Source organism: Dipodomys merriami, unplaced genomic scaffold, assembly GCF_024711535.1.
Source record: "Dipodomys merriami isolate MVZ:Mamm:240054 unplaced genomic scaffold, mDipMer1.0.p SCAF_3, whole genome shotgun sequence".
In the NCBI taxonomy this organism is placed as follows: domain Eukaryota; kingdom Metazoa; phylum Chordata; class Mammalia; order Rodentia; family Heteromyidae; genus Dipodomys; species Dipodomys merriami.
This window is the reverse complement of record NW_027204492.1, coordinates 110,067,557-110,088,712: the sequence shown is the minus strand read 5'-3', so window position 1 is coordinate 110,088,712 and position 21,156 is coordinate 110,067,557. Positions and strand designations below refer to the sequence as shown.

The 21,156-nt window shown below is 40.0% G+C and overlaps 1 protein-coding gene across 2 annotated transcripts in view; it reads right to left on the bottom strand.

Moving 5' to 3' along the window:
• Nucleotides 1-21,156, bottom strand: part of Adgrg2 (adhesion G protein-coupled receptor G2) — a 108,588-nt gene that overhangs the window by 40,426 nt on the left and 47,006 nt on the right. For both annotated transcript variants that reach the window (XM_070040777.1, XM_070040778.1), the window contains exons 3-5: nt 3,918-3,953; nt 1,324-1,371; nt 1,195-1,218 (exon numbers count right to left, since the gene is read on the bottom strand). In XM_070040777.1, coding sequence (XP_069896878.1) covers nt 1,195-1,218; nt 1,324-1,371; nt 3,918-3,953 — 108 coding nt within the window. The remainder of the gene's footprint in view (nt 1-1,194; nt 1,219-1,323; nt 1,372-3,917; nt 3,954-21,156) is intronic.

Sequence of the window (21,156 nt, the reverse complement as noted above, 5' to 3'; positions counted from 1 at the left end):
ATTATATATGCTGTAAATACATACATTAATTTTTAAAATCACTTTTGGCCAAAAAACCCCCAAAATTATATTTGTTATTCTCCACATCTGGTTGAGAAAAATACCTAATTATCAGGGTATAAAAACCTGAATATTCATGTACTTTGTTAATAAAATTTATTAATAGTGTTACTAAAATCAATTTTAAAAATAAGTGTTAAAACTATTTATCATTGCTAGAACTGTATGTCTTGGCATAATTTCTTCATTTTGTTCTCCAAAGCATTGTATATTCAATTTTGCACTGAAAAGTTATCTAACATTAAAAATTAAATATATCCCTCTGTACCCCAAACAAGCAGGTATACATTACATTATCACATCTAACCATGTACACCTACCCCAGCCTCCCCCACTCCCACACAATGGGGTGCAAAGAGTTCCCCAAACCTAAATTAAAGCTATCATTTATAAAAATGGTAAATTTTGGTCTGTCCCATTGGTCCCAGTAGGAATTTAAGCCAGTTTTGATCAGTATAAACTGTATCTATGATCACTTGGCTCTTTCATTACAAACCACATAGCACCATTTTATTCTAACTAAAGGATTCTGGAAAGTGTTGGGATTTGACCACAGTAAGACCAAAGGAAGTCTCTCTGCAAAGGAGAAGGAACCGGATGTGCTGCGCTACCCATCCCCCTGGAATATAGCACACTTCTTGGTCCATTTTGCTAGCGTGATGAGGAAGCCAGGCTTCTGCCATTTCATACTATTCAAAAATTGAAAAAAATAATCCATAAAACGTGCTCTTTAAACGTTCTGGGCCTGCAACTCCATGCTGAAGCAGATTGAAGTCATTGCATGTGCTTTATACATTTAAACAATCTGTCATGTCAAATTTGCTGGCATTGTATTGGAGAGCAAATGAAATGGAATACACAAAATGTAATCAATGTTTTCTTTTCTTTTCAAGAACATTTTCAGTGGTAGAGGACTGTGTACTCTCTTGGGTCACAAGAATCCCATTGTTTAACCAGAAAGTTTCAGTCACTTTCCCAAGTTGACAGGTTATGTTTTTGTTTTGGTGTTTGGGACTACTTGAAATGAGTTGACATCTACAGAAATCATTTGTAAGTGGAAATATTAAACATTCTTAATTAAACTTATATTTCTATTAAGGCTTATCAATTTTCACTTGTTAAAAAAATTCTTACCATTGAGGCTTGTAGTTCCTATTTCTTTTTGTACCAAAAGAGAAAAAACAATAAAATGTCATAATTAAAACAAAAACTTAACAAACTGGGCTTAAACAAATGTAGGTTTAAAGTTTTTCAGAATCTTGCCTGAAGTATCATTGGAGTAGGGGCCAAAACTGACAAGAGATGTTTCAGCTGCAAGAAAGAAAAAAAAAAACACGAAACATTAAAAACTTAGAAACAATTAATTATTAAATTTTAAGGAGTTAGAAATTTTGAGATATAAAAAGCAACAGAAAACACGTTATAAGGTCCATGGCTCAGAAAACCTGATACTACCTATAAAATGTCATGGAAATAAGTTTTGAAACTACACCAAGATATGAGATACTATTTTTTTTTTTAGCCACAGGAGTCCTAGGAAACACTTTAAATAACTTGCTGAACTACAATCATGAAATATATTGGCACATTGACTCCATTCTGTTATTCTGATGCCTGCCAACTCTCCCCACAGTGAATTTAGGATTCTTTTTTTTTAATAAAGAGCAGCCAGGTACCTTGGCTCATGCCTATAATCCTAGTTACTTAAAGAGGCTGAGATCCGAGGATAACAGTTCAAAGCCAGCACCAGCAGGAAAGGTTGTGAGACTCTTATCTCCAATTGACCACCTAAAAAATCAGACATGGAGCTGTGATTTAAGGTGATAGAGTGCTACCCTTGAGAAAAAGGGTTCAGGGACAGTGACCAGGCCCTGAGTTCAAGCCCCACAATTGGAAAAAAAAGATTCTACCATTCAATACTGTACTCCTTAACCCAATTTCCCAGTAAGCTATTTTAAAATATGGCTGCTATTAAGACAATCAATCAAATTACAAATTTCCTGTGAAATGACTCCATTTATGCTAAGAGGTCAATCTACTAATCTACTCCTCCTCCTCCTCCGACGATGACGACGATGACAACGACGACGATGACAACACACACACACACACACACACACACACACACACACACACACACACATTTTGCATGTTTAAATATTTTAAAAGACACAAATGTCTGAACCACCATGGGGAGCCCGATTTTCAGTTGGTATGGACAAAATCTGGGTGTATTAAAGTGCTTGGCTGGCCTGTCTGTTCTAGACAGCTCATGAGTTGGCTGAAACACACACCCTGTCTGTCCCACATTATTACTTCCATATTTTGTCCTTTACTACATTTATTTTTAAACAATGACTGAATATATTGCTTGAGGAATAAGACAGTTCTTGAGCAATTCAAAGTGTGGATATGGGCTCCTTTACTCTTTGGGCAGAAAAAAGTTGATTGGCCAAAGGTGGTTTTTAATTCATGCTTATTGTTTTTTCAAATGATGACCCTGTGCAAAGAGACGTGTGGACACAGCTATCCTTATCCCTTAACACGACACTTGTTTCTACCTTCCTCATGATGTGGCTCTGTCCCAGGCACCCAGAACCCAGGCTGTGTCTCAAACCACTGATTGTCTCCAAAGGCCCATTCCCCAGTCCATGCAAACAAGATGGAAAAATCCTAAAAATGATCGAGTTTGCTAGAAACAATTCTTCTGGAAGAGATATACACTTGCATATGTCATCTGGGAAGCTGAAGAACTAGAAGACAAATTGAGATGCTGTCTTGCCTTATTATAACTTACTCAGTGATTCATACTAATGACAGTTATTGTTTTATCAAGTGCTTACTATATACCAGGCACCTGTGCTATCCCATTTTATCTTCTCGAATACCCTATGAAGCAGATACTGTTATTCTTCACCACTTGCAGAGAAGCAAATAGAGGCTGAGCTAGCAATGGAGCTGGGAGGGTGGTGGCCATATTCAAACTCCAACAGGCTGGCTCCTGAGACGTGAGCAAATCCTTCCCTCTGAACTTGTTTCCTCATCTATAACATGAATGAGAGGACTGAGAAGATGTCTGAAGACTTTGCAGCATACAACATGTGCATGAGAAATAACTGCTTAACGAATGCGTAACAGTGGAAGCTCATTTCACACAGCTAAGGAAGGAATGAGAGTGGGCTCACTGTCATTCTACAATATATGCTACACCAGGAAGAATATAGAAAGAAATAGCAGTCAGAGATACCATGTCTGCCCCTGTGTAATATGAGGTGAGAAACTGTGAGATCTCAGACAGGCTACTCAGCCACTCCAGTCTTCATTGTCTCATGAGCTAATGGTTGAGGTTGGACCATTTTATCACTAAAGTTCCATGTTCAACTAGGAGTCTCAAATTAGAGTAATGCTCCCAGTTCACACCAATACAAGTTCTAGTTGTCAATTTCTCTTTTGTCTTCCTATTCTAATAAGTGCTAAGCTGTCAGAAGCCTTTGGAAAAACATTCTTTCAGTGAGGATACAGAGGTAATCTATTTAAGAGAACATCCCATCCTGTAACTGTAAGAACACTTGTCATATTTAGGTTCTTGATGCTCTTCAGGCAGGTAACATGAACTTCACAATTTCTTTCCTAATTATTTCTTCCCTAGCTTTACCTGGCTATATGGAAAGATCAATATGCCTGTCTTCTTTTCTGTTTGCTATTGATATGCCAGTTGTAGGTTTAATAATACAATATGATCCACCTACTGGAAGAAAACAATTTTGCTCTATCTGACCATGTATCATGTTGCATGGAGAACTTTTAGAATAATATTTTCCTGAAACACCCCCAAAGTCATAAAATAACAGACTTACCAGATGGTACTAACAAACTGGAATTATCAGCTTTTTCTGTCAAGGAAAAGGATGAGTTAAAATTAGTTTATGTGCACATTTGTAGGTGGTTAACATTCTTAATAGCAATAAATGTAAATGAAATTGCAAACAACCACCAAAAGAGGGCAGTATGTTAATTTATTATTATGTTCAACACCCTGATCAGTATTCCTTTCATTTTTGTTTTTCTTCCTTGAGACAGACTTTCACTATGTAAAGTTCCAGGCTGGCCTAGAACTCACTATGTAGCTCAGGCTGACCTCAAACTCATGACACTTCTGCCTCTGTCACCTTAGTACTGGGATTATAGTTGTATACCACCATGTTAAGCTATCTCTCTAATTTTAAACCTTTGATTTGATCTACATATTGCATGATACAATGGTTTGGTGCATTTCAAACTAAAAATGACAACTAAGAACTTCCATTGTTAGCTGATATTTAGGAGAATGTGCATTGACAAATGTACACATCTGCATGAAGCACGGTGGCATCTGCATGTCACTTCAGCACTTGGGAAACCATGGCAGGAGGGTTCAAGTTAAAGGACAGACTGGACTACATGGTGTGATATGGCTCAGAAATAAAGTGTATGCCTGCGTTAAATGAAATTTCCACCAACCGTGCTGCTCTTTAGCACAGATTTTATGACTACTATGCTACCACTTTTTTTTTTGTCAGTTGTGAGTCTTGAACTCTGGGCCTGGGCATTGTCCCTCAGCTCTTCAGTTCAAGGCTAGTGCTCTACCACTTGAGCCACAGTGCCACTTCCAGCCAGGAATGTTGGGAAAATTCCTAGATCCTTTAAGAGAAAAGCAATTCTACATCTTTCTCTATGGAAAATAATACATGCTTACTGGAGAAACTTTAGAAATGACAGATAGCAAAAAAAAAAAAGGGGAAAAACTATAAGAAGAAAACTATAAGAAGAGAAAAACATTTAAAACTTTCAAATTTTTCCTTTGGAAATCTACAGAGAAAAGTTAAACACATATATTTATTGGTTTGTGTGTGTGTATGTCTGTGTGTCTGTTGTCTGTGTGTGTGTGCTGGTCCTGGGACTTGAACTCAGGGCCTAGGCATTGTCCTTTAGCTTCTTTTCCTCAAGATTAGCATTCTATCATTTGAGCCACAGCTCCACTTCTGGGGTTTTTTGGGTAATTATTAGAGATAAGAGTCTCACAGACCTTGCTACCTGGGCTGGCTTTGAATTGTGATCCTCAAATCTCAGCTTCCTGAGTAGCTAGAATGAGCCGCTGGCACCTGGATGAAGTCTTGATTTAAGTCAATACGCAGTATTATTGAGATATATCTATAAGATTTACCTAATCTTACCCCTTGGTGATTTTTTTATCCGTTGTGGGGCTTGAACTCAGAGCCTAGGCACTGTCCCTGAGCCTCTCTGTGCTCAAGGCTAGCACTCTACCACTTGAGCTACAGTGGCACTTTTCCTTGGTGATTTTTTTAAACAAACTCTCTATGTTTCAATTATGACAGTAGGAATTTGGTGAGCACAAGCTTAGAATGGAATATAATCAGCCAGAGGAATTGGAAACTCAAGAAAATGGTCCCCTAGATGGAACCCCTTTCTCTATGTCATCTTCTTGGCACTTTTATATGAAGTTATTGCTACCACCTCCCAAACTCTAATTCTACTTGGCAAAATGTGGTCCTGGCACTGTCACGTGACTGTCACTGCCACTGCATTGCCTCTGCAACTCAATGTATGGAAGAGCTCAGCCCTTCTCTCCCCAGATCTTTCTCATACTTGATCTATTCTTGAATTTCACAGCATTGCTGGCAACCCCAGCTAAGCAATTCATGTTGAAAACTTCAATGTATCCGTTTCTTGTTGCTGCTACAAGTCACCATAAATTTAGTGGCTTAAATCACAAATGTATTACTGTACAGTTCTGACGGTCGTAAGTCCAGTATAGCTTTCATCAGAAAAATGTCGAATTGAGGGCAGGCTACATTCCTATCTAAGGGCTCTAGGGGAGGTTCTATTTCTTGCTTATTCAGGTTATTGGCAGAACTCAGATACTTATGGTTGCAGGACAGACATCCTTGCTGTCTTGTCATCTGTAAGGTGAGGACTGACTATTCTCAGTGTCTCCCAGTCATGTTTCTAGGCTCCTGGCTCCTTCTTTTCTCTTCACAGTTAGCAACAATGTGATACAGTAGAGGAATCTTTCTCAAGTGACATCTCTAACTCACTTCCTTTTACATTTAAAAAACTCACATTGTTTGGATCTAACCAGGTAATCCACAATCATTTCCCATCTGAAGATTCTTAATTTTAATTACATCTGCAAAGTCTCTGTTGCCATGTGAGTTTTAGCCTAACAAAATTGGGAGCTTCAAAAGAACTTTAAAAAATGTCAGCATTCTGGCCCTCTAACACAAGCTCTAGCTGCTGAAGCTAATGGAGACGACTCTCCCCGCTGTAGCTGTTGAAGCAGCCTTTGACCACACCATTCACTTGGCCTTTGGATACAGGTTATTTATCCTTTCCACTGTGCCTTTATCTTAGTCTGTTTTCTGTTGCCCTATCAGAATAATACAAGCAGGGTAAATTAAAATGAGAAAGGTCTGTTTGTCTCATGGTTCTATAGGCTTAGAAGTATAAAAATAGAGGGGTGACATCTGATGAAGGCCTTCCTGCTGTATCCTAAAATGGTGGAAAGGCAAGTGACCTCACAAGACACAGAGTCATAACTAACCAACTCCTCTGAGAATGGTATTAATCCATTCATGAAGATGGAGCCCCCCCATGACTTCATTATCTCTCCAAGGTCCCACCTGTTAAAATGATCACTATAGCCATTAAATTTCAACATGAGTTTTGGAGGGCCATTCAAACCATAGCACACTGTATACCTTGTGGTATTTGGTTTTCTTGAGCTTGGAATAATAATAATAATAATAACAGTGGCACATGAGTTTAAAGGGTGACTGGAGGGATAAGTGGGAAGAGTTCGGAAAGGGTACTAGGAGTGAAAAGGATTGAAGTGTGTTTATATAAATACATATGTATATGTATATGTATACATACATACATATATATATATATAATGAAGCACATCAAACAATATTTGTAAAGGAGGAGAGGAAGGAAGGAATGGGAATATAATAAGGAGAGTGAATATACTCCAAGTGCACTATATATATGTATGGAATCATCATGATAAAACCCCCTTTATTATTACTGAATACTAATTCAAAAATAAAAATAGCCATTGTAGACTATTCCTCTTTCCCTAATGCTGTCTTCCTGCTCCCTTGCTCCTGATTTCTGGAATCATCTTTCAAATAAACTACTTGCACTCAAGTAATAAAAAGTCACACCTGGGTGTTTCTTAAGTTTTCAGATTCTTCTCCACCATATGACACTCTGGTAGATACTAAGACTGTAAGTGTGAGGCAGTTTCTTACAGCTATGACTGGTAATACCAAGGAGTCTTTAATTCCAGCACATTTTCCCTTTGCCCCTTCTCACCCCCACCCCAGGTAGGCAGGAAAAATATAAAGCTTTAATCATCTACGAGCCAATTTTAAGAGGCTACAACTAGGTCCCTTGTATGAATATTTTAAACCCAAATGAAACTTGTAATCTGGTGGCAATCCTCCTTTAGATAGAGTTACTAGTCCATAGAGAGATGATTAAAAACAAGCCACCACGCCTAGGCCCTCTTATATGGGAATCCCAAACAAAACAATATTTTTTGTTATTATATTGGCTCTTCAAAGCTTGAGGTAACACACTCTTCCAGAAACTGCGTATGCAGATTTTACTACATAACCAGAAAAATGAATGAAAACATCTCGAATTTGGCACATGTGAAACATGTTTACTTGAGCTGTGACCATCTCACATCACACTGCTCAATAAGTACTCTTACATAACATATTTATTAAAAGATTAATAATGACATCACCAAAGAAAACTGCAGCTCTTAGCTGATGGAACTTCCCAAAGAGCAAGCAGTCAGCAATTCTAGGTGGGCTTTTACTAACATGGGAAGAAGGTGAAAGATGTTATTGTTGTTGCTGCTGTAGTTTTAATAGTACTAGTGTTTGAACTCAGGGTCTTGTGCTTATGAGGCAGGTGCTTAACCACTGGGACATACCTCCAGCCCTTTTGGCACTAATTACTTTTGAAACAGCATCTTGCTTCTGGCCTAGACATGTACTTAGACAACATCTGTCTAGGCTTCAAATCCTAGGCTCTGCAGCCTAACTAGTAGCATGCCACTGCACTCAGTTATTGGATAAGAAGGGGGTCTCACAAACTTTCCTGCCTAGATTGACCCTGAATCACAATCCTCCCAATCTCAGCCTCCCAAGAAGCTAGGATTACAGGCATGACACACTGGCATCCAGCTCAAAATGTGTTCTTTTTTTGTCGTTGGTCGTGGGGTCTGAGGGCTCTACCACTTGAGCCACACTGCCACTTCCAGATTTTTCTGCTTATGTGGTGCTGAGGAATTGAACCCAGGGCCTCATGCATGTGAGGCAAGCACTCTGCCACTGAGCCACCTTCCTAGCACACAAAATGTGTTCTTCATCTCTCAGGCCTTGCCTTCTTCCACCATTACACACTATCTATCTCCCCCTTTTCCCTTAGGCCTATCCCCCAGCCCCTTAGACCTTTATCTTCCAGACCTGATCCTAGCCTTCTCAAGGTTTGTGAAGCACCACTCCCCCAAGAGTCTAAAGATGAATTTTGAAATGTCCATAAATTCCCTGAAATAAACCAAATGTTTGTGTGCATCCATAGGATTTTTTCTCTGGAAAGAGTTGGATCTCCAAAAGGAGTCTTTTTAACCAATAAATATTTATATAGAATTATGATAACCAGTTACTCTGTAAATGTTAACTTATTTTGCCCCCATAATAACCCTAATAGGGGAGCTGACCCCATTTTAAAGTCACTCAGGGCCTTTGACAATGAAGATGAAGGTAATCAAACCGGGGTAGACATCATAGAAACTGTTAAAGTATTGAGAAGAATACATAGTAAATAGGGCTCGTGAATACATAGTAAATAGGGCTCGTGTTGTTCAGTAACTAATACAATGATGTTCTCTCTGGTCTCCAGTTTTCAGTGACTCTTATGAAAATGTTTTTCTTCCTTCGGTGTGCAAGACTTGCATTTCAGTCTCTTTTGTCCTTAGGTTACTTGCTTCCAAATTTCAAAATGCCTGTGGAATCTTTTTGGAAATGTGAGATGAGCGAGGCAGAGAGTTTCAGGAGATCTGATGACAATAATGTATGTTATATAAGGTCTCATACAAAGTCAAGACAAGTAAAGTGTCAAGAAAGAAGTAGAAGCACACCTAGTTGTGATGCTATCAGGTTGTGCTTGACGGTGGGCTGTATGGTTTCCCTGACGTCATGGTCTGGCTTTTAAAATATAATATTAATATTTTTTCTAGGACAGATATGGTGGGTCACATCTATAATTGCAGCACTTAGGAGGCTGAGATCAGAAGAGTATAAGTTCAAGGCTAGCCTAGGCTACCTAGTAGGAGAGTGTTTCAAAATACATACATATATACATAAATAATTATAATTATAATCATAATGTAGATTTATGTGGAGACAAGTCTAAGTCATAAAAATCCACAGAAAAATTAAAATTATTCATAATCTACCACTCAAAGAGAATGTTAGAGGGCTACAAGGAGCTTCAGAATATCTCGGGGCTATCTGTACAACTGAAACAACTAGGTGGAGCCTTGGGAGATGTTAGCATCAGATTTTTTAAATCAGATTTTTATTTTGAATTTCTAACAGATACACAATTGAGCTCATGAACCAGCTTTCTATATATCAGCTTCAGAATGCTTCATCATGGCTAGGCTAACTATACCTCACAGAATTCCCTTTTCCATACGTATCTGGTGAATGTGGGATGCATTCTTTTTTTTTGCCAGTCCTGGGCCTTGAACTCTGGGCCTGGGCACTGTCCTTGAGCTTCTTTTGTTCAAGGCTAGCGCTCTACCACTTGAGCCACAGCACCACTTCCGGCTTTTTCTGTGTATGTGGTACTGAAGAATCAAACCCAGGGCTTCATGCATGCTAGGCAAGCACTGTACCACTAAGCCGCATTCCCAGCCCAAGGGGACACATTCTTAAGGGAGATCTGGGCAGATGTGGAAATAATAGCCATCTTGTAGCCTGCACACATTAGTGATTATCAGCTGTATCACCTTAATAATATAAGGCAGTTTGCAGACATGCATTTCTCCACACCCCCTAGATCCTCCTTTGGTTGTACCAACTCCTGAGCCAGGCATAGACATCATGTTGTAATAAAGGGGCCCAGTTTGTATGGGACATCCATACCACATGGCCACAGGCAAAAAGAACTTACAAAGGGTTCCGTGTATTCTCATAGGCTAAACCTCAGGCATATGATTTCCACCTTGCTCTTGCTCTCCCATTATACTGTCTGCTCTATCAATGTCAAATTCTAGAATCAGATGTGAAGAGAAGAATTTTGTAAAGATTGATTAGCCAGCTCCTAGAGATGTAGCAAATCTCTTGCAGAGTAGAGGTGTGTACATGCACATGATAGCGAGCATAAGAGAGTCTCCCATGACTGAACCCCAACTTAAACAGTTTAAAACAGAAGAGTTCTGGAACAATTCAATTAAATAGCCTACAGCTGTGTACTCCAATATTGTAGGCACTAGCAACATGTAGCTATTAAATGTCACTTAAAGCTGAATTATAATGTGAAAGTTCCAAGTTTTCAGTAATCACCTGTGGCCACTGTATTGGGTAGCATGTATATAAAACCCTTTCCTCATCACAAAAATTCTGATCTTTAGTGACAATAACTAGTATGTACTGAATTCTTGTATTATGTCACATGAATCACAAGTGCCTATTGTATATGCATTATCCTGTATAACTCTATGAGACATGCTGCAGTTTACAAATAAGGAAATTCTAGCATAAGGATTAAATACAACATTAAGGTTGAAGGTAAGAGTTGGCCCCACAAGGTATAGTGCTTATAATCTTTTTTATTTATTTATTTTTTTGGTCATGGGGTTTGAACTCTGGACCTGGGTGCTGTCCTTGAGCTCTTCAGCTCAAAGTGAGTACTCTACCATTTCCAGTTTTCTTGTTAATTGGAGATAAGAGTCTCGTGGAGTTTCCTGCCCTGGCTGGTTTTGAACCGTGTTCCTCAGATCTCAGCCATCTGAATAGCTAGGATTACAGGCGTGAGCTACTGGCACCTGGCTAGAGCCTATAATCTTAATACCAACTTTAAAGTTCCCAGTATTCAGCTTTTTCTAAAGGAAGTGTTTGACTCTGGTGGAGCATCTTAGTCTCCAATGACTCTCTCAAGTTTAGAAAATAAGCATGCCAGTAGTGACCCTAATGAATTTCCCAAGTTTCCTTTGATTATATGAACTTAAGTTCTTCAAATATGAACTTAAGTTCTTCAAGGTGTCAAGAAGAAAGGAAATGAACCTCCCTTTTAGCGGCAGAATTAGATGTGCCAACAACATTGGGCAGAAGGGCACAGTCAGGTGTATTAGTTTATGCAATGTAAGCTGCTACAATAAACCAACTCTGAAGTCATTTGTAAAGAAGTGGAAAGCCTTGGAACACATTATATTAAGTGAAATACGTCAGCCCCCCCCCCCACCTTATATATAGAAGCTAGAATTAGCCTAGAAACTTAAAAGTAAACATGTAGGGTGGTATGCAAGTATATACAAATGTATTCACTGAACTATGGTAGATTCAATGGAGAATTCAAATTATGTAATTCCCTAGGAAGACAAAGTTAAAGCAGAACAAGATAAGCACCTGGAAATAGGTCCTTGCAAAGGGTTAAATGGCAACTTCTTTGTACAACTACTTAAAGATAATTTTCAAAAATTGAAAATAGTTTTCCATGTATCAAATCTAATCAGGAGAAAGGGAAGGGAAATTGGGAGAGGAAACCAGGCTGACAGAAGCACTACTTTCTTCAACATGAAGATTCCAATTTTTCCCTAAACAGCACCATCCCGCAGGCAAACATGAAAAGAGGTGGGGTGGAATCTGGTGGGAGATGATTAATGGCTAGGCCTGTAAGTGGTACACATCACTTCTTTCTCTATCCATTGGCCACAGCTCAAGTCACCCGGGCACTGTGAATTACAAAGGGGCCTGGGAATTCCAAGCCAGTCTGTGTGTTGAGCAAGAAAAAAGTTCGAAACTATGCCAGCTATTCTCTGCCACATCAGATTTCACGAATCCCATTAAATAAGTAATAGGCATTAAACTAATGATGGGATGGGTTGAGATTAATACTAGAATCGTTCTCCCTAGCCATCACTATTTTCTTTCCTTTATTAGGACAAGCATAAGATCAAAAGTCAGGGAATCAGTGTAAACTGGGCGAGGAGTCCTGGCCGCATTGAAGTTGACTGTGAATCCCCTGTCTTTGTGACGCATGCTCCTAGCTTTGCCCTCAGCACACATCCAGATCATGGTTCTTCCAGGACCCTCAAGAGTGAGACTCCTATGTGACAAAGCAGTTCTGTAAACAACTATGTGCTGCTCAAAACCACTAAGAGAGGTTGAAATTATGGATATTTCTGCTGCATGGAAATCCTACTTAGTTCTGAAAAGTGACATTTTTGAGTTAACTCTATGTTGAAGCCACATTAACCCCTATCTTTACCATGGTATTTCAATCCTCTAGACCTTTGCATGTTGATGATTCTTTCCTTATATCACCATTGACTTCTTATAAGGTTTCAAAAGTCTGATCTGGAATTCCTCACTTTTAACCATCTGTGACTTGATTGACTGTGACTTGACCATATTCTCCCTATGAATAAAATGTCTGTGTCCATTTATTTCCAATGGAGGAATGAACATGTTGCTACTCAAGTTAGATTAAGGTTAGGCTCTCCAAGGAGAATGATTTGGGTTCAGATCGTGGCTCTCTGCTTGCATTTCCTCATCTGTAAAATGGGATTGATTGATTTGATTGAAATTACATTAAATTTTTGTGTGCCAGTCCTGGGGCTTAAATTCAGGAGCTGGATGCTGTACTTTAGCCTTTTCACTCAATGCTGGTGCTCTACTAATTGAAGCATAGCTCTATTTCTGGCTTTTTTCTGGTTAATTGGAGATAACAGATTTTTCTGTCTGGGCTTTGAATCATAATCCTCTGATCTCAGCTTCCTGAGTAGCTAGGATTACAGGTGTAAGCCACGAGCACCTGGCATGAAACTGCACTATATTTTAAAATGTTACAGATCCAACAGTAAGTTGTAATTATTATTAATGCAGACTCTATAATTCTGTATAATTTGTTAAACTTACCTTTATAAAGGAAGCTGGATTGCTTACCTTTGGGTAAATAATAAGGTATCAAACTTGAGTAGAGCATCTAAACATCATGACAAGAGCTTTTTCTATAATCTATATGTATATGATTTCCATTCTAACTCTAAAACATTCTTATCTATTTTTAATGCTTGATTGATGAGGGTATTAGACTGTCTAGTTCAAATTTCAAATTTGCTAATTTTTTTTATTCATTCCTGCTTTTGAATGCCTAACATTCACCAGTCACTGGAGTCACAGTAAGGAGTAAAACCAAGACTCTAGCCTCAAATAGAGATTACATTGTAGTGATAATATACAATGCCCTTAAGAGTTCTTAAATCCTACTTTGGAAATTAAAATTCCTCAGTAATTAAAACTCACTCTGTCCTGCTTGTACCCTCAACCTCAGAATTCCTTAGCTTTTTCTGTGAATCCAAATCTGTGTAATGCCAAGGCATTTTGCAAAGTAAAACGATCTATGTAGACATCCCAGCTATATGATCAGCTTATGTTCATCCAACGAATCAGATCATTACAAGAAATTTTAATTTACTTATTAAAGCAAGATTAGTACCTGTTTTGTGCTTTGATTTCTCTCTTCTTTAATAAAAAAGTTCTATATTAAGTACTATAGCACCATGAAAGTAACTTATACTCTATGCTCCATATAGTCCTAAAAGAAAACTATAAGAGGCCGGGCACCGGTGGTTCACTCCTGTAATCCTAGCTCTCAGGAGGCTGAGATCTGAGGATTGCGGTTCAAAGCCAGCCTAGGCAGGAAAGTCCAAGAACTACCAGAAAACCAGAAGTGAAGCTGTGACTCAAGTCATAGAGCGTTAACCTTGAGCTGAAATGCTGAGAGACAGTGCCCAGGCCCAGAGTTCAAGCCCCATGACTAACAAAAGAAAGAAAGAAAGAAAGAAAGAAAGAAAGAAAGAAAGAAAGAAGGAAGGAAGGAAGGAAGGAAGGAAGGAAGGAAGGAAGGAAGGAAGAAAGAAAGAAAGAAAGAAAGAAAGAAAGAAAGAAAGAAAGAAAGAAAGAAAGAAAGAAAGAAAGAAAACCAGAACAGAACACCCATGTTAAAGACTTACACCACTGTACACACATCATTACAAAAACATCTATCATTTATCTTGGTGGTTTTCTTATGGCATTGTGATCTTACTAACATGAGATCACTTTTAAAAAGTACTTCTTGCTATTTCTTGAAATAAGGATGCCCCCACACTCAAGGTTTATTTCAACGGTGTGTTCTCTTGGAGCACCAACTTAATCCTTAGCTGTACCTTACATCAGTGGTACTGTTGCTTTCATTCCTCAGATCTATCTTAATCTTTACCCAGCATTTTGGGGCCACAAATCCATCCCAGAATGAATGAATCATGGGAAAGTTGTGCAAGAACCATTTTCAACTGCCTCAGTGACTAAACATTGGAGAAGCGGTTAAGAACACAAGTTCTAGGATCCTCCACCTCATCTTTCCAGCTGTGTGAACTGGGAAATGATTCAAACTATCCAAGTTCCAATAAGCCTTTTATGCAGATTATTATAGAGAGAGTTCTAGAGAGTTGCTTTTGGAATCTTGATATTGTTTCTTTTTGGGTAACCTATGAAGTTACTTCATTGCTTTGAGCTTCATCAACAGCTCCATCTACCTCAAGGGGACACAGTAAGATGACATAGTCTGAGGTGCTTTATAAACCAGGAAGAGCTAATGGAACATCTAGTGGTATTGCTCTTTAATGAAGGGCAAGACAACAATAATCCTGGAAACTTGAAGATTTTTCTAGTCACAAAGAGCCACTCCAGAGCTTTTAAAAAAATCAATTGTGAAATCAAGAGATTTATTGGCATCATAACTTAAAAAGCCTGTAAAGCTGCATTGTGTTAAAAAATGAAGTTTGCACAACATGGCTTTTAAATTGGTTCCAATTTCACAGTAGGAACTTTGAATAGATTGGCCTTCAAACAGGATCATAGAGATGAGTGGTTCTTTGTTCTGCTAGAATTACTTGGGTCATTTTGAAGAATCTCAATACCCAGTCATCATCACCCACTCTCCCACTGCCCCCAACCCCAGACCAATGACATCTGAATCACTAGAGGTAAGATACAGGTGGCAGGCTGATGTAGGTACTCACCAGCTCAGGTGTCACAAAAGTATTTTCAGTATGACAAGTCTGAGGCAGATCCCAAGGGTCCCCCATTATCTCAGGACAATATACTAGGAATCTGAACACTGTTCCCACTCGGTGGTTGAACTTATAGAATATTGGACTATTAAAGAATCAAAACAGGCGAATTGTTGAGCCTTTTTATCATATGGAAGAGGGAAGACACATCCTTCTAGAAGAATTACAGCCAGGCACAGCCACTTCACATCAGTCTATTTAAAGGTTGGAAGGGGTGCATTTGTTGTATCAGAAGTGACTGGATCTAGAACAGTGAAAGCTGAGAGGAGAGACCCACTTTTTGGAATATCTCTAGGCTTTAGACTAGGGTCACAAGTCAAAACTAGAGTTAACTGAGCACTTCCTATGTCCTAGACACTATGAAAGACACAAGGAGGAGAAAAAGAGCTTGCTCTTACCCTCAAGTGCCCAAATAAATGAATTCTAGATGTCTAAAATGATGAGAACCAGGAGGAGAATTCAGGATATAAGGACAGCCTCCAACAATTCTTAGCTAAGTGTTCTGATACATGGTTAAGTGTCCACTATATTCATTTTAGAACATTTTCAACCTTATAGACAATCGAGATGTAGCAACAATAGCAACTATAAAGACATGACCGGTGGCTTATGCTTATAATCCTAGCTACTCAGGAGGCTGAGATCTGAGGATCATGGTTCAAAGCCAGCCCAGGCAGGAAAGTCCGTGAGACTCTTACCTCCCATAAATCAACAAAAAAAATGGTGCTGTGGCTCAAGTGGTAGAGTGCTAGCCTTGAACTGAAGAGCTGAGGGACAGCACCCAGGCCCAGAGTTCAAGCCTCGCCCCCAAAAGAAATGACACTAACAGTTGAGTTTCCTTTCATCTAAGTTGGCTCTATTTTGTTTTGAAGCCTCAAGGTATAAAGGGAAAGGAACTCTTCAATCTGGGGCTGTAGCTCCGTGGTACAGCATTTGCCTAGCACGAAGAAGGCCTTGGGTTCCATCCCCAGGACCACAAAAAGGAAAACAAACAAACAAAAGGAGCTTTGTCTCTTTTGCTTAGAAACAGTCCCTAATTCCCTCAGTGTCACTGGAATAAACGCATGCCATTTGTTTTCTTCCTCTTGTGAGTCTGTGAGCTGTCCCAGTAGCAAACATGGCTTTCACACGAGCCTGTCCAGAGATTCCCCCGGCCCTGCAGGCTTCCTCAGTATCCACTCCTGAGGCTGCATTTAGTGGGCTGCATGCTCATTTCTTTCAGCATGCCATGGAAGCCTGGAGATCTCTCCCTTGCTGACCCAGCTCTCTTCAGCTCTCACCCCCAAATCTGTCACATCCTTCCTCTAGTCTGTCAGGGCTGTCTACACACTAGCCTTCGTAGCCGTAACCCTACACAGCTACCCCTTAGGTACACGAGGGCCATTTATAACCTTTCATCATTCCTCATCCTTACAATTGCCCTCAGTTAATATCCAAGATCTGTGAAGGGTGTTTCCCCTCCTTCAGGGAGAAGGAGGGGATACAATGTCCTTTTCTTTCAGTTTCACCCTCAACCTGTCTGGAATCTCTATCACTCCTTATCACTGCTTAACTGCCAGGGAAAGCCAAGGCCCAACAGAAGTGACCCCATGTCTGGATGTAGGGATTAGGATTTGGAGATGGGGTGAGATCGGCTGAACAGTACATCAATATCCTGGGCGCCTCCATCATCAATTCTTCCAAATAGAGAATTGAGGTAGACAAAAGAGTCCAACACTGGGTTTGGTAAAAGAGGATAAAATCGGGGCTAGCAAAGTAGCTTAGTGGTAGAGTGCTTACTTAGCATGCATGAAGCCCTGGGATCGATTATTCCTCAGTACCACATAAACAAAAAAGGCCAGAAGTGCCAGTGTGGCTCAAGCTTTTAGGAAAAAGAAGCTCAGGGACAGTGCCCAGGCCCTGAGTTCAAGACCCAGAATTGGCAAAAAAGATGATAAAATCCAACAAGAAAAATGCCTGCCTTTTAGGAGCAGACAGCGTACCTCTTGCCACACTATCTTCTGCACAAGGAAAAACAAAGACCCAGGCAGAAGAGTGAGAGGAAAGAAGTCAGTAAAGCCTTGGTGAAGGGGAACTAGAAAGGGACTTATCGCTGGAAATGCCTGGAACATGCAATGATTTAGACCCAGCCTAGAGAGAGAGAGAGAGAGAGAGAGAGAGAGAGAGAGAGAGAGAGAGAGAGACAGACAGACAGACAGACAGACAGACAGACAGACAGACAGACAGACAGACAGACAGACAGAGAGACAGAGAGACAAAGAGAGAGACAGGGAGAGGGAGAAAGAGAGAGAGACAGAGACAGAGACAGAGAGACAGAGAGACAGAGAAAGACAGAGAGAGAGATGGAAGATGAGGATTATAGTTTATGAGATCACCAAGCTGGCTCAAATGTGTAATTGTTTCCAAATGGGGAGACAATTCTGCAGGAATGAAATTATAACCATCTTCAACTATTATGTCATCTCCTCCTCTGGAAAACAGGATAGAATAGTTGTTCCTAAAAGAACATCATCTTCAAAGACCAAGAAAAAAAGGCATTGACATAATTTGGGAGAACGAGGAGCTGGAGGTAAGTATAGTCACCTGCCAAAGCCCATTTGGATGTCTGGTACACAGATTTCTTAAGTTAGACAACTGAAAGTATTACAGTCTAAGGATTCTCTCTGTTGGCTGGTGGCCTAACCAGAGTGTCAGGCCTACCTCTCCCTTATGACATGAGCTACTGAGTCATTGCTCAGGCTTCCAGGGTGAAGCTACTGTGTTTGTAGCCCATATCCCCCAGAGCCACGGAGCAATTGCTCTTTGATGTCACATTCCAGACTCCCTCTCCTCCTTCAGAGACAGGTTCATTCTGCTATGGGACACTTCATGAAGGCACCCTGGATAGCCTGGAGGAATGTGAATAGTACCAACGCTAGATTCCAGTGGCAAGTCTTCCTAATGGCTTACGACTTTGGGCAAATGACTTAATTTCTTGGATACTCATTTTCTCTATCTGTAAGCTGAATAAAAAATGCCCACTGTGAAGAATAAGGAGGAGAATTTAATAAGATGATGTTCATGCCGGATGCCTGTAATCCTAGCAACTGAGGAGGCTGAGAGATCTGAGGATCGTGGTTCAAAGCCAGCCCAGGCAGAAAAGTCTGTGAGTCTTATCTCCAATGAACCACCAGAAAACAGGAAGTGGCACTGTGGCTCAAGTGGTAGAGCACTGGGTTTGAGCTGAAGAGCTGAGGGACAACGCCCAGGCCCAGAGTTCAAGCCCCATGATTGACAAATAGCATATAGCACTTCATATAGCACTAGAAGACTGGGCTGCAGAACAGGCTGTGAATGCTCCTTAGCTTTCCTCCCATTAGCCTGCTCTCCCTACCTCACCAGTCTTTTGCTTTCCCTTCTCATCCAGAAATGATGATACATTGAAAGGCCTCAGAGTACATAGGCAGTCCGTGATGAGCATGGCGTGGAGGGCCAAGTACGACCAGGAAAGGACAGAAAGCAAAGAAACATTGGGGGATGCAAATTACACTTTCTAAGGAGGTCAGGGCAGGTTTGATAAAGGTAGTATTTGCCTTAACCTTACAGAGTGAGTGCGATTCCAAATAAAGATGGCCCCAGGAAGTGAGTAAGCGAGCAAGTCCAATAATGGCTTCATTAACAAGTAGATTACTACTACTAACTGGGGCACTCTGGAAGATGGGAGAAACACCTCTCAGTAGCCAGGTGTGGTGGCCCATACATGTAATCTTAGCCACTCAGAAGATAGAGTTCTAGGTCAACTGAGGCAAAGAATTCATGAGACCCCCTCATCTCAACAAATAATTCTGGCATGGTGATGGATATTGTAATCAGGTGTGTAGGCAGGGCTTGTGGGAGGAACAGTTTGAGGCCAGTCCTGAGCAAAAATTGAAGACCCTATCTGAAAAATAACTAAAGCAGAAAGGGCTGGAGGTAGGGCCCAGGTGATAGAGCACTCATCTAGCAAGCACTAGGCCCTGAGTCCAAACCCTAGAACATTGTTCACCCCCAACTTCACCCCTCAGCATTGTCTTCCAACAGATATAGATATAGATATACATACATACACACACACACACACACACACATATATGTGTATATATGTGTGTGTGTGTGTGTGTGTGTGTGTGTGTATGTATGTATACTTTTCAAGACAGGGTCTTACTATGTCACCCAGGCTGGCCTTGAAATCTCTGTTGTACAGCTTTTCCCTACTTAGGATTGATTCAAAGTGATGTACTCTCCTGTTTACTTGCTCCTGTTTTTATTAGATTTAAATATAATTTTCCAAAAGACCTATTTGTAACAAACAGCTTTCACGCTGATGAACTTTTTTGCTTGTGTTCCACGTTCCTGTTCAATCTACGCCTATGGTGGGAGAAAAAAAAAGCCCTGAAATGTGAGACTAAAGATCTGGCAACTTGCCTGGGCTGTGCCACTTCCTAACCCATAACATCCCTGGGGACATTTACTCATCAGTAAAGCAGGGACACTTGATTTTTGTACCCTGCCAACCCCACAGTGATGTTTTCATGCTCCAAGATGGCATATGTGAGGATAGTTTCTATGGCGATCACATGGCTACAACAGAATTGATATACCATGAGATATATGTGGAGACATTTTCTTTTCTTGTTTCTGATGTCCAGTAGTTGTATAAACAGTGGTTCTTAATGTATGGTTCCTGGACCAGTTGCATCAACATCATCTAGAAAAGTCGCATCATTAGAGAAGTTACTTCTCCAGGCCTACCCTAGACCTACTAAATCACTGGGCAAGAACACAGTCATTTGTTTCCAAAAAACCCTTCCAGGTAACTCTGATGATCCACACTCATGTTTAAGAATGCTGGTTGTGTAACAGCCCTTACATTTGCACGGCATAGCTTTCTTTGGCAGTTGTACTCACAGCAATTGCAACACTAGTATTGTCCTTTTACTGCCTTCCTCAGATATCCTTTTCTGTTTCATAAGCTTCTAAAGGTCCCTTCTCTTTATTAAAGAGTAATATAGATGGTAAAGATGATCAGATTACATTAAATGCCTGTTGCATGCATCACAATAAAGCCCATTTGTACAAAAAAATATCCCCTTTTCAAAAAATGACATGTGGCTTCATTTCGTTGATTCACTAACCTTTTCAATTTCCAGATGGATATGCTTTCAAGTAGATACTTTTAAAAACAAATACACATCAGAATAAATCTTAATATATTTGGTCTACTGATTTTGGAGGAAGAGACCAATACCATTCAAAGCAAAAAGGACAGTCTTTTCAACAAATGATGCCAAGAAAAAAAGACAACCATATGCAAAAAATAACTGTAAATGGATCAAAGAACATAAATATAAAAGAGTCTTAGAAGAAAACACAGGGGAAAAAAATCTTCCTGACATTGGATTTAGCAGTGATTTCTTGGCTAGGACACATAGAAGTAAAAATAAATATAATTCATCAAAATTAAAAGCTTTTGTGCATGAAAGGATACTACTAAGACGGTGCAAATATGCCCCCACAAAACTGAAGAAGACAGGGACTGGGAAGGTGCCTCAGTGGTAGGATGCTTGCCTTGCATGCATGAGGCTCTAGGTTCAATTCCTCAGCACCACAGAAGCAAAAAAAAAAAAAAAAAGCCGGAAGTGGCGCTGTGGCAAGTG